Source organism: Nicotiana attenuata, unplaced genomic scaffold (assembly GCF_001879085.1).
Source record: "Nicotiana attenuata strain UT unplaced genomic scaffold, NIATTr2, whole genome shotgun sequence".
In the NCBI taxonomy this organism is placed as follows: Eukaryota; Viridiplantae; Streptophyta; class Magnoliopsida; order Solanales; family Solanaceae; genus Nicotiana; species Nicotiana attenuata.
In genome coordinates this window covers 10,925-24,220 of record NW_017678108.1, presented here as the reverse complement: position 1 = coordinate 24,220, position 13,296 = coordinate 10,925, and the positions used below count along the sequence as shown (strand labels likewise).

Sequence of the window (13,296 nt, the reverse complement as noted above, 5' to 3'; positions counted from 1 at the left end):
ATTTTGAATTTGCTAGTGCTTTCAAAATATGTACAATATGGGCTAAGTCAGGTAAAACTTAAAAACATGAGCCATTTTTTGTTATGGTGTGAAGTCATGTGTCTTTTCTTGTAATTTTTTCTATTCTTTATCAGTTTCCGATTTTTGTTTATATTCAAGAAAGCAATTTAATTAAAGTCATGCATCATCTAAAGTTAAAATAACACGGGCTAACCATTTTTCGGACTGGTCATTCAAAAATAGTCAGCGTTTGCAAAGTCATTGAAAAATAGCCACTATTTTGCTGCAACAAGGGGCCAGTCCAGCATAATATACTGGAGATCGGTGCACCTGTGTATGAACTTCCAGCATATTATGCTGAAACTCCAACACGCGGAAAGTTCCAGCATAATATACTGGAGATTGGAGCACTTGTGTATGAACTTCCAGCATATTATACTGGAGCGGTATATTATAGTGGAACTCCAGTGTATTATGCTCGAGTTCCAGTATACTTATGCTGGATCTCCCTTATAATATGCTGGAGTTCCAGTATACTTATGCTGGAACTCCAGTATATTATGCTGGAGCATTTTTCGGATTTTGAACAGTGTTTTCGTTCAGATTTATCTTTACATGAAAAGTGACTAAATTTCGATTACTTTTGAAATTGTGGCTATTTTTAAATGACCACTTGTAAATCTAGCTATTTTTGAATTTCTCCTCATCTAAAGAGTAGGCTCCAAATCATACAGCATACCAATCTTCCACTTCCAAAAGTTGCTTTAAATGATCTAATAACAATTAAGATAATTACAATGTAGAAATATTTGTCCTAGTTGTATTAGAATATATAGTAATAACAATAATAAGAATAAGTTTTTTTTTTTAATAGAATAAGTTATTAGCTATAACAGTAATGATAGTGATGATAATAATATGATAGATGGAAAAATGTGGCTTTCTTCAAGTGCACTAGTCCAGCACATTAGAAATTTTGTATTGGATTCCAATAGTCCTAGGATACTCAAATTGTATTCTTACTGTAAAAGATATTAATATAGAAGAAAAATTAAAATATTCCGAATTTGGTGGAATTGAAGCATGATCAAGCACTTCCTCTAAAGTTGAAACCTTCCATGTGCACTTTCTCCTACATACATTGCTTTGATTTTCATCCTTTTCTAGTTTCGAGGACTATTACACAGATTCATTGGGTTAAGCAAAACACAAACCTAAGGGACCGTTTGGTTCGGTTCGATGGAGAAGCAAAAATAATTTTGGATATCTTACACCTGCTAGAGGGTAATATAATCCTAGAATAAGTTATCTCAGAATAAAACAGTAAAGTTGATAATCCCAAGATTAATACAACATAGCAATCAGTCAATAAGACATAATACCACGATAATTAATTCCAGCACAATTATTCCCAACATAAGTAATCCCAACATAACTATTCTTCAAACCAAATAACTCCTAAGGGGGTAAAGTACTCTCTACCAAAAAAAAGTTTCATTCACATAGCTGATATATGAGACCAAAAGGGCAGCCCGATGCACTAAGCTCCCGCTATGCGCGGGGTTCGGGAAAGGGTCGGACCACAAGGGTCTATCATATGCAGCCTTACCCTGCATTTCTGCAAGAGGTTGTTTCCACGGTTCGAACCCGTGACCTCCTGGTCACATGGAAACAACTTTACCAGTTACGCCGAAAGATGTTTAAAGTGTTGATAGATAACTAAAAAAAGTATGATATGTAGGATATCAGACAACTTTATGAAATGGGAATATTACAATATGAATTCTCCAAATGTGACAACTCAATTTTCTCTGTTTATCTTGAAAAGAAAATCTATAGCAAAATTGTACTGATTATTATTGAGCAACAACCTGCGAGTGATTTTGACGCGAATACAAAAGCTTGATATTTAAGTGATGAAGGGTAGAGAAACAAATCCGCTGTCCACCGAGTTTCAAACAAGGTCCTCGGGATTTCTCAGTTATTAAAAAAAAAATCTCTCCAAGTGACAATCTACTTACAGTTGTACTGATATATCTTACAAAAGAACTGATAGAGACGGGCAAAATAGCAAATCTCAATCTAATTTTGATTTGAAGAATCCCATCAAATATCACTACCGCATCTTACCTGGCAAATCCACTAATTGGATGTGACATCTCAAAAAGATTATATCCAATAATAATGTGATTTGAAGATTCATAGTTCAAAACCGAGAAAACTGAAATTCATAAAGGTAAAACAATGAGATGATTCTTATGTCAAGCAAATCTAAAAAGGGCAGCCCAGTGCACGAAGCATCCCGCATTCATGCAGAGTTCGGGGAAGATCCGCACCTCAAAGGGTGTGATGTAGAAGCCTACCCTGATGCTTGCATCAGTGCCCGATACCACAGCTCGAACCCGTGACCTATAGGTCACACAGAGACAACTTTACCGTTGCTCCAAGACTTCCCTTCTATGTCTTCCATATTTAATTAACAAAATATGCTAAAGGAAAATGCTGATCAAGTGCAGCTCCACATTGCCACTATATCACCTTTAAAATCCTGAAAGGACATGTTATTTCACTTGGCTTCTCTTTTCTTTTGAGGGGTGGAGAAGAGTTTTAGTGGTGGAGTGTAGAAGTAGTGATTGCTGAGTAACTGAAGGAGAATCTGGTCATTTTATATAAACAATTTTACTAGTACAATTAGGAAAATTTGGTCTCATTCTTACACAAATATTATCGATGCTCTACGAGCTATATACATGAAGATAACAAAAAGGGGTTGAGAGCAGCCTATATGATCTTTAGAAAGTAAAAGAAAAGCATGAAATCCCAGTTTTCTTACAGAGGCCGCAGGAGAGGGTAATCCTCGAGGAGTTCTCGTTCTGATAACGTGTCGTTTTCGTTCTGTGGAGTCCATAAAATCTCAACTGCCTGCAACAAGTAAATATCACAAAATGAAAAACTAGAAGTAGCACAAAAGTTGTTGCTTCTTAATGACCATTTCGTTCGCTTACTAGTGTTCTACTGGAAGGAATGGACGCAATCTTTTGCAAGGCTTCTTTCAATTCTCCACTTCCATTAATAGTAGGCAATTTATAAACGCCTTCAGCAGCTACCAAGATTGTAACCTGAAATTGCATATATGCAGAAAAAATTGAACGATCATGGAAAGAAAACATTAGGTGCGTTCAACTAAAGATGGCTCATTAGTATATAAACCCAATGGAGTAAATTTGACTCCAGGAGAAAATGATAAGGATATAGAAACTAAAACAGCAATTAAATGATAGAACAATAAATCCATTACAGTGCATAGATCCTCTTGAAAATATTGAAGGTAGACAATGTCTTTCACATCGGATGCGGGGCTCTCAGTTTTATCTTCTGGGGAAGGGCATCAAAATCAATTCAGAAATGCCTATACGGAGAATCATATAGCACACCTTTTCATACTCTTAACTTATTTTATTCTCCAGGGCTCTCGAAACTTAAGCCTTAGTCCTAATACCAGCAACAGCACTAAGATAAGACCTTCCGATATTTAAAAAGTTTTTTTTAAGGGATAAGGTCTGACATTTAGAAAAATCCTTCCCTAATGGAACTAAGGAAAGTCACATTAGTCAAAGCAGGCCTTCCCGTTTTCCACAATTTGGCCTAAAAATACCAACAAAATTAAAAGAGAAAGGCTATACAAGGTCATACTTACCACTATGTATTCATTGCTAAATCCATTTGCCCTCTGGCTCGTAGAGCTTTTCCTTTTAATGTTGTTCACATTCACAAGTGTCTCTTCATCAAATTTACCACGCTCCTCAATGGAAAGTTGGTTGAATCGATTCTCCCCTTCTTCCATGCTCCTCTTGACATCAACCTACATGGTAGGCACAACAAATATACTCAGTAGAATGACAAAATTTCAGAGACCTTCCTGATATGCATTGGTGTGAAAATGCAATAATGAGAGAGACAACAAACAAACCAAAAATAAAGTTAAGAAACTTAACAGACTGAAAAACCACCTAACATATCGTGTTTGGCCCCAAAAATAAAGATCATAAAAAAAAAAAAGAATCAATTCCTATTAATAGTACCAATATTCCCCAAATTATAGAAACACAATCAGTTCTGATCTATAATATCTAAGATAAAGCAGCTTTATCCCCCTGTATGTTTACAAAACCAGACACAATTTTACAAATACTAGCTCCAAATATCTAAAAGGAACAAGAAGGGTCAGCCTAGCTGAAGAAAAACACTGATCTAGAGATCAGATTAATAACAGGGATTGTCAACTAAATACTGAGAAAGAACTATGATCCCTCAAGACGCCAATCATGATTATTATCAACAGAGAGCACCAAAAGTTTATGCTTTGGTCATTATAAATTTCCTCCTAATTCTTTCAGATACTGGTGATGCAGGGCAGAGCAGTTCTATAATTGTTTTGATGAAGAGACCGTTCTATGATTGTTCTGTCAAGGTATTTGATAATTGCTGATGCTTGGACGAGAACCTATATAGTTCAACATATGTGTAGTCCGGAACTCAAAGGAAATACGAGATCTTAAATGACTCATACAGTAATTACTTCATGACATTTGTATTTGGCAGAAAGGGGAACTATAACATTAAGGTATTAGGTTTTCTATCTTGCATCTTTTTATCTTGCATGGCTGATGCATAGGTAATCATAGCAGCATATAAGCACTAAAAATAAGAAGTCTTGGGCGTTATAAAAGCTGTTTTATATAAGGATTATGATTCTTTTTCACTAGTTATGCAACAAAAACAAGATATTGCAATGAGAGGGATTCAAGTATCGTGACATTCTGATAAATGTATCACATCTGTACTCAGCAGAAGGATATTCTGAAGAAACAAGCACCAATATGATGAAACTAGGACTCAACCATGATTACAAGGTTTCTCAAAGATGCAAGAGATGGATACCCGTCTACTTCTGAGTAAATGAAATAATTAGGAACTCATTCACGATATCAAATTTTCATCTTTCATCATAATATTTTTTTTTTTTTTTGAAATGGGAATGCATGACACCATTATTATATGAGTCGAGCATTTTATTAAATAACAATTTTTCCATAAAGTACTTTTTCTATAGTTTCTAAATAAGAAATTTCATCTTTCAAAAATTAAGAGTTGGTGTCAGAATTGAGACCTATAACTTGACCATTGTACTTAGAACCAGTTCGTTTATTTTTTAAATGGAGAGAGTATAGAAATGAAAAGGTAAACTGAAGTCAATCAGAGTTACCAAACTTCACATTAAAACCAGTCTAATGAATTTTAGCTGATTTAAAAAGTAAAATTATCATATAATTCAAGTTTGACTCGATCATATCCGGAGCAAAAATGAGAAAAGAACAAAGAGAACTGATGCTATTGCAGAGCAAAAAGAGGACAAAAGTTCATTGTTTGCCGCTACCGCAGTTTAAAACCACATAATCACACACCAGAAAGCAACATAGAGGAAGTATTGCATTACTCACAGATGAATAAGCTGAGATGCAATAATCAGGGTGTCGAAGCAATGCTAATGTTGTCTCTGCAACAAGGAAAACCCTAAATCAATCAGCTTATGTAAGAAATAAGAACACATAGAGAATACGATCACAGACAATCGCTCGAGATGGTCTTGTAATGTCAAAAAGGGTCTATATTCAAGATATCTGGATATAGGTGTGAAATTAGGATGATTGAAGGTGTTAGAAAAGGGTCAAGTAGACCTAAATTTACATAGAAAGAAGTTCTCCCAAAAACATACAATCTCTTGAAACTAATGCAGACTTAACAAAGTACAAAACACAATGAGAACAAGTATCCAAATAAGTGATAGACTCTTCCATTAGGTCTGATTTTGCGAAGGATCTTTTTAATTTGACTAAAGACTTCTCTCTTATCATAAAAAAAAATTATTGACTAGAGACTTGTATGTCAGTATAGATATAAATGTGAGACTAACAGAATCCCTATTTTTGAACCTCTAATTTGTCTTTAAAAACATATTATCAAGTATTGAGATGGAATAGCCCCAAACAGGTTGGAGTGGGTACAGGGATTCATTTAGCAAGCCCAACTAGTTCAAAATTGAGGCATAATTTTTGTAATAGTCGTTTCTTCTCTTTTATCCCTTTTGGTCTGGGGTGAGTTGAGGAAGGGGGAGAAAACACGTCAGACAACTTTCTTCAATAATATTTTTTTTAATATAGAACGTTATTACCACAAAGAAGGGAACTAATCATCATTCCTATATTTGCACACAAACTATGGTTTAATGATCTGCCCAAACAATTTTTACCTGTCAACACATAGCTTAAACCCTCCGATGTGGACGTATCAGCTACTTCTGCAATCCGGTTGAGATCCTTTTGGAGTGATCTACCCAAGCCCAACAACCCAACCTTCAGGAAAAAAAAAGAAGAGAAAAGGCAGTTAAACACTAGAAAACAAAGTCTAAGCACAATGCAAATGCAAGGCAAACAAAATTTCAGAAAATGGCAACAGCAGAGCACCATTACAAGAGCTCAACATACAAGAACCTTAGATATCAAGGTCATCATAAGCAATGTCTGAGGAATATAACAGTGGATACACTAAACCAGGTAATGCAGATATTCCTGGCTGTTGGTCTATCACTTCTTCGCAGCCAAACCTTTAGAAACCATCTGGGAAATGTCAACCTTGTATGCAGTTTTTTCCCTCAATCGATACAAAAATTTAAGTGTCCTACATTAAAATTATGCTTACCCCCAAAGTTTGTTCTTTTCATCTACCCATTAGAAGGGAAAGGAGAGGAGGCCATTCAAAAGACTTAATTCAATTGGGAGCATTCTAGCAAGTGGAAGTGAAGATAATGGCCCGACAACTTCACACTTCATGCCAGAATGCACAAATCAAACACACAATATCCAGGAATCACTTATGCGAGTTTGATATTTAGTGTGTCAACAGCAGCCATGAGCAGGAGGAAGAATCGTAGCAAGGAACAATAGATAGCATGACCACGTGAAGAAAAAACATAGAAGGGCTACATAAAGTACCTTTCTAAGATGGTTCATTCTAGATTTAAAAAAATTCTACACTACGAGCACAAACTAGTTGACCATCATCAGTACCATTATTAGAACATAAAAAGCAGAGTAGAGTCATCCCTGTATTTTTGGTTATCAGACATAACTTTCAAAGTAGCATCTAGTCATCTACTTATTGGTTGAAATATGGAGGGCGAGAAGTATCAACAGTTCGAAACTAGAGAACTTCTTCAGATGCAGCTTGCACAAGCAAATTCTAGGAATATTGTCAGAGAATGGTGGTGGAGCAGCTATCATACGCCACCATAATTTCAGTTGTATACACTTCAGCAAAAAGGTTTCCGTTAAGAATTTGATAATTGTAGGCCTTACATAAAGCCAAAGCATCTCTACCTAATACGCAACATTCAAAATTTAGACAGATGGACGCAAACAATTCTATTGAACTCTATTTAGAACCGATTATCTATTATAGAATTAATCACAACATTCAAGAAAGGGAAACAACCAGATGTATATTCAAGTACATGCAGACGTATCAAAAACTAGGTGCACCAAAATCAGGTCCAAGCAGAGATGATACATCCCGCAGCCCTGTGGATTTACTTTACGCTATCTGAAAATGATATCTGGGAGAACAGGAGACAAAGCGCACGACTAAATAAATGGGAGGGTCTCAACGCATCAAAACTTTAAATATGGGAAACATGGGCATCCCAGCAACAAATGCAGATATACCTTCTTACTTCATAGGCTATAGCATTACATCATTATTGTCATTATTGCCGTTACCAATAACCTTCTCAGTGCAGAGTTACACCTATCACTAATCTAAAATTTCTCCAAAGGAATTCAAGAGCATCCAAAAGCTCAAAACAACTTCACCATCCCAATTCAACTTCTTCCGCGAACAAAGTCATTGCACATACGAGTAAACGGACCAATCACCCAAATTTCAAGAACTAAAGCAAACAACTTTTCACCACTAAACTAGGCAAGAAAAATTACTACTTAATAACCTCACTATAATTATAACCAACCAAAGGAAAGCAAATCTTAAAGTAACCTATGAACAATAATGTTTTTCAACACTTCTACATTAAATTTGTGGTCTTCTATGATAACCACTAATATTAATCATGAAGACAATAATGCTTTTTATGTAATCAGTTCAGTTGATTACCTGAAGCTTGAGAACACTAGTTTTGTCAGTAGCAGTAAGCACACTGCCCCCTTCAGACCGATCAGAGAGAAACCCAGAAACCAAAACAAAAGCAGCAAAACCCATCATGATAAGAAAGGCACTGGACCCAAACCCAAAACCAACAGCTGGGCCAACATAAACGCCACCACCCCCACCAAACCCAAAAGGAGAAGGCGCATAATACGGAACAGAATACGAAAAACTAGGGTCTGCTCTCCTCGTAGAATACCCCCTCGACGAAGATGAAGAACCCCGCGAAGAAGAGAATGATTTGCCACCAATTCTCCCACCAGAAGCACCCAATGCTGAATTTGGATCATACATCAATAACAACCCCACCAGTACAGCCGCTACAGCTGGCTTCTGCAATGCTTTGAGGGCCTTCATTACAGTTTTAACAACTTTATCAAACGGGGTTTCTTCGTTTTTCAATTCTAACCCGTTTTTATCATTAAAGTTCCCATTTTTATGGTTCTTGAAGAAACATTTGACGGTCAGTTTGGAGGGTTTTGAGAGTCTTGAGGGTGTAAGCTTTTGATAATGGAGGAAACGGGTATCTTGTATTGAGTTTGGAGTATAAAACAAAGGGTTCCATTTGAGGTTTGACTCAACCAAGAATGGAACAGTGGCCATGATTGAGCTAATTTTTTGAATTACAGGGGAATAATTAAGAGAGAATTTTGTGTTGGTTCAGAGTTTGTTTGAATTAGATATTTTTTTGCGGGGGTGAAAGAGAAGTGTATGCAATGAAAACCAGAAGAAGGAAATCTAGAGGGTGGCCCAAGGGAAGGAGAAAGAATGGTGAATTTTAGACCAACGTGTTGGGGTTGCGGGGTCTAAACGAGAGAACCTCATCTCTTAATGGTGGTCGTTTTCACTTTTCACTGTGGATCAAGATTGTGGGGACTCGCTGAATTTTGAGCCTATAAAATGAGGAAACGTTAAACTGGCATAATTCTCGTACAATGTCTTTTCCATAAATAGAATTATGAACGTAGCAATTGCGGGTGTGTATATTTTGTTGTAAATTTAATCTTTCGCGTATAATGTAAAAAACTACATATAACTTAAATTCTTGATAAAAGCTTTTGAAATACTATATACACTCAGACCTTTATATAGCAATATTTTTATATAACAGTTATTTACTATAAAAATTAAGTTTTTTCGATTTTTTAAGTTATATTTTACCTCTTTATAACAAATTGTTTACCTATAACAACAACAATCATATTTATAGCAAAATACTCTCTGTAAAATTACCACTCTATAATAGTCATATAGAATTTGTAAGATTACTTATAATAATTCTAAAACTCTGCACACAAACTTTTTCATTGAACAAAGATTCCATCTTGCATGTAACATAAGATTTAAGGTTTGCATATGATATATTTTTCGTTGGACAAGTACACAAAAATATTTAGATAGAAGATTCACTTGTTAAGCTTTTCGATTGCCTTCAAGGGAAAGCTATTGGATACCCTTTTGCTGAAAGTTTGGACACAAATCTTCGCCAATTCAAGCATTATATCGTTAGTAAGAGAATAGAACATACGAAACAAACTACAATTACAAAGTTCTTTCATCAATCTTGTAAAGAATTATTTTTTAAGTAGCTTTATGTCACGACCCAATTCCTCCCTCCGTGAATTATCGTGAAGGCACCTAGTCTCTATGACTAGGTAAGCCTAACACACTCCAGAAATTTAAAAAAAAAACAAAGCATAAATATTAACTATTGGCAATACAACTATCTATTAAGCAACTAAATGCAACTCGGCATATACAGTAAACACTTCAGAAAATACCAACAACACCCAAAACCCGGAAACTCGCAAGTCACAAGCTACTAAGATGTTCTAACTGTTCTATACATCATCTCTACAGAAGAGAAAGAGAAATGAACATAAGGGGATAGAGGGGGACTCCAAGGATTTGCGGACGCGGGCAGATGTACCTTAAAGTCTCCAACAGGCAGCAGCGACTGCAACTAGTGATGAGGCTGGTACGACGAACCTGGATCTGCACACGAAAAATATGTGCAGGAAAGGGCATGAGTACACCACGGCGGTACCCAGTAATTGCCAAGCCTAACCTCGGTCGAGTAGTGACGAGATTAGGTCAGGGCCCTACTGGTTTATATATGTAATAAAATAAAACAGTAAGAAATATTGCAGTAAGATTAAGTACTAACAGTTAACAAAAATGAAATCACAGAAAAACACCACAATTCAATATAAAGATATAGCAGCAGGGGATCTCCCGGGATACCATCTCATAGTCCCAAACGTAAATGTGCAGAAGGATCTCCCGGAATATCGCTCCATAGTTCCAAAGTAAATATATCCAGTACAGGGATATCTCCCAGGATACCGTCCCGTAGTCCCAAATATAAATGTGCAGGGGGGTCTCCCGGAATACCGTTCCGTAGTCCCAAAGTAAACACACCGATCAATCAACATAAATAAAAGTTCAACAAGAAATTCTACAGTTTAAACTCAATTCATATCAAAGAAGACAGGCAATCCTTACTCTAAACATGTTGCACAGAGACCAGGTAAGCAATTAAAGCAGTGAAGACAGTTAAGGCACGTAAGCATGCTTCCCTAAGCTAAACAGGATGGCTACTTATACTAATATTGCTCAATTAAAGGAAAACATAGATATTTGCTTAATGAAAACGGGGTTCTTTTTCAACAATTAGCACGTGTACGCACTCGTCACCTCACGTACACGGCATTCATATAACAACAGTACCAAATCCTTAGGGGAGTTCCCTACACAAGGTTAGGCAAGCCACTTACCTCGAACCAAGCTCAAAATCAATCCGAAATCACACTATTGCCACGAGTATCCAAGTCCGAGTGGCCCAAATCTAATCAAACCAATTATATAATGTAAATAAAGCTACAAGCAACTAATTTAACTAATGAAATCAAAGCTAGGGTAAGAAAATAAAAAATGCCCACAAATCCTCCCCGGGCCCACGTCTCGGAATTGGGTAAAAGTCACAAACTACGAACACCCATTCACTCACGAGTTCACTCATACAAAAATAATCCAAATCCGACGTCAAATTCCCATTCAAAACTCAGATTTTCAATTGGGGAACTTTTTCCCCCATTTCCAAACTTCCACCCTCAAATTCCTTAATTTGAAAAATAATAATGGATTAATGTAATATGATCAAAATAGAGTTAGAATTAGTTACCCAATAGTTCTCCCTCAAAATCCCTCGAGAAATCGCATGTCACCGAGCTCTAAATCAAATTTTGTGTTATGAAATTTTAGACCCTCGGAATCCTCTTTTGCCCAGCGATTTCCGCATCTGCGCTCAAGGGGCCGCATCTGCTATCCCGCTTCTGCGGCTAGAGCTCCGCATCTGCGGAATTTCATTAATTCCTCAAACATCGCACCTGCGCTCATTTCTTCACAGATGCGGCTCCGCTTCTGCGGATCTTGAGTCTCATCTGCGACCACTGGCCCTCTGGCCTCAAACCGCACCTGCGACCTCCTTCCTTGCTTCTGCGGGGCCGCACCTGCGGGCTTCCCATCGCAAATGCGAAAACACTAGAAGCAGCCAACTTCAGAATTTGCTCAAGTCTAATTTTTCATCTGTTAAGCACCTGAAACTCACCCGAGGCCCCGGGACCTCAACCAAACATACCGACCAATCCTAAAACATCATACGAACTTAGTCGAGCCCTCAAATCACATCAATCAATGCTAAAACTAAGAATCACCCTCCAATCCAAACTTAATGAACTTGAAATCTCAAAATTCTACAACCGATGTCGAAACCAACCAAAACATGTCCGATTGACCCCAAATTTTGCACACAAGTCATAACCAACACTACGGACCTACTCCAACTTCCAGAATTAGATTCCGACCCAAATTCCACTATCGGCCCGAAATTGCAAAAATTCAACTTTCGCCATTTCAAGCCTAAATAAGCTACGGACCTCAAAAATACAATCCGGACACGCCCCTAAGCCCAAAGTCACCTAACGGAGATAACGGAATTGATGGAGTTCCATTCCGGAGCCGCCTTCACACTGTTCTGACTATGGTCTAAATTCTAAGACTTAAACTCTCATTTGGGGACTAAGTATCCCAAAACACTCCAAAACTCAACATAAACCATCCCGGCAAATCACAATAGCAGAAAAAGACATGGGGAAAGCAGTTAACAAGGGATCAGGGCGTTAATTCTCAAAAAGAGCGGCCGAGTCGTTACATCCTCCCCCTCTCAAAACATTTGTTCGTCCTCGAACGAGCATAGAGACATACATGAAGTGGTGAAAAGATGAGGATAACGGTTGCGCATATCTTGCTCGGTATCCCAAGTCGCCTCCTCGACCAGCTGACCCCGCCACTGAACCTTTACCGATGCAATGATCTTCAGCCTTAGCTTTCGAACCTGCCTATCCAATATAGCCACTAGCTCCTCAAATAAGATAGATCCTTGTCCAGATGGACTGAATTAAAATCCAACACGTGGGACGGATCACCATGATACCTCCGGGGCATCGAAACATGAAATACCGGATGAATTCCTGCCAAGCTGGGAGGTAAGGCAAGCTCATAGGCAACCTCCCCAACACGCCGCAACACCTCAAAGGGGCCAATAAACCTTGGGCTCAACTTGCCCCTCTTTCCAAATCTAATAACGCCCTTCATAGGCGAAACCCGAAGCAAGACCCGCTCTCCCACCATATGTATAATATATATATTTATATATATATATATAAAGCACGAAGACCTTAGCATAATATCGTTCGCCTTTTTACGCTTTACAAGTAAACTTTTCATTAGATAAAATCGTAATTTAGTTACTTTTCTAATATTTATGACTTTAAAATTAACCAAGATTTTGATTATTAAATCAACTAGAATTAAGTAAGAAATCCTAATATTAAGAACTTTAAAATAGACATTGTTTAGAAGAGCTGAAGTTGCTGCTTCTGTCATAACCGCACCTGCGGTTGGTGGACCGCAAGTGCGAGACCGCAGAGGCGGTCCTTCCATCGCAGAAGCGGCCCA

General features: G+C 37.4%; 1 protein-coding gene across 1 annotated transcript; it reads right to left on the bottom strand.

The window, feature by feature from the left end:
• Nucleotides 1-2,641: 2,641 nt before the first annotated feature.
• On the bottom strand, nt 2,642-9,122 carry LOC109221553. The gene is made up of 6 exons (XM_019386028.1): nt 8,227-9,122; nt 6,311-6,413; nt 5,502-5,557; nt 3,698-3,862; nt 3,006-3,119; nt 2,642-2,922 (listed from the first exon to the last, which is right to left on the bottom strand). Exons 1-6 carry the CDS (start codon nt 8,878-8,880, stop codon nt 2,830-2,832), a joined length of 1,185 nt encoding a protein of 394 aa, XP_019241573.1. The 5' UTR covers nt 8,881-9,122; the 3' UTR covers nt 2,642-2,829.
• Nucleotides 9,123-13,296: the final 4,174 nt, after the last annotated feature.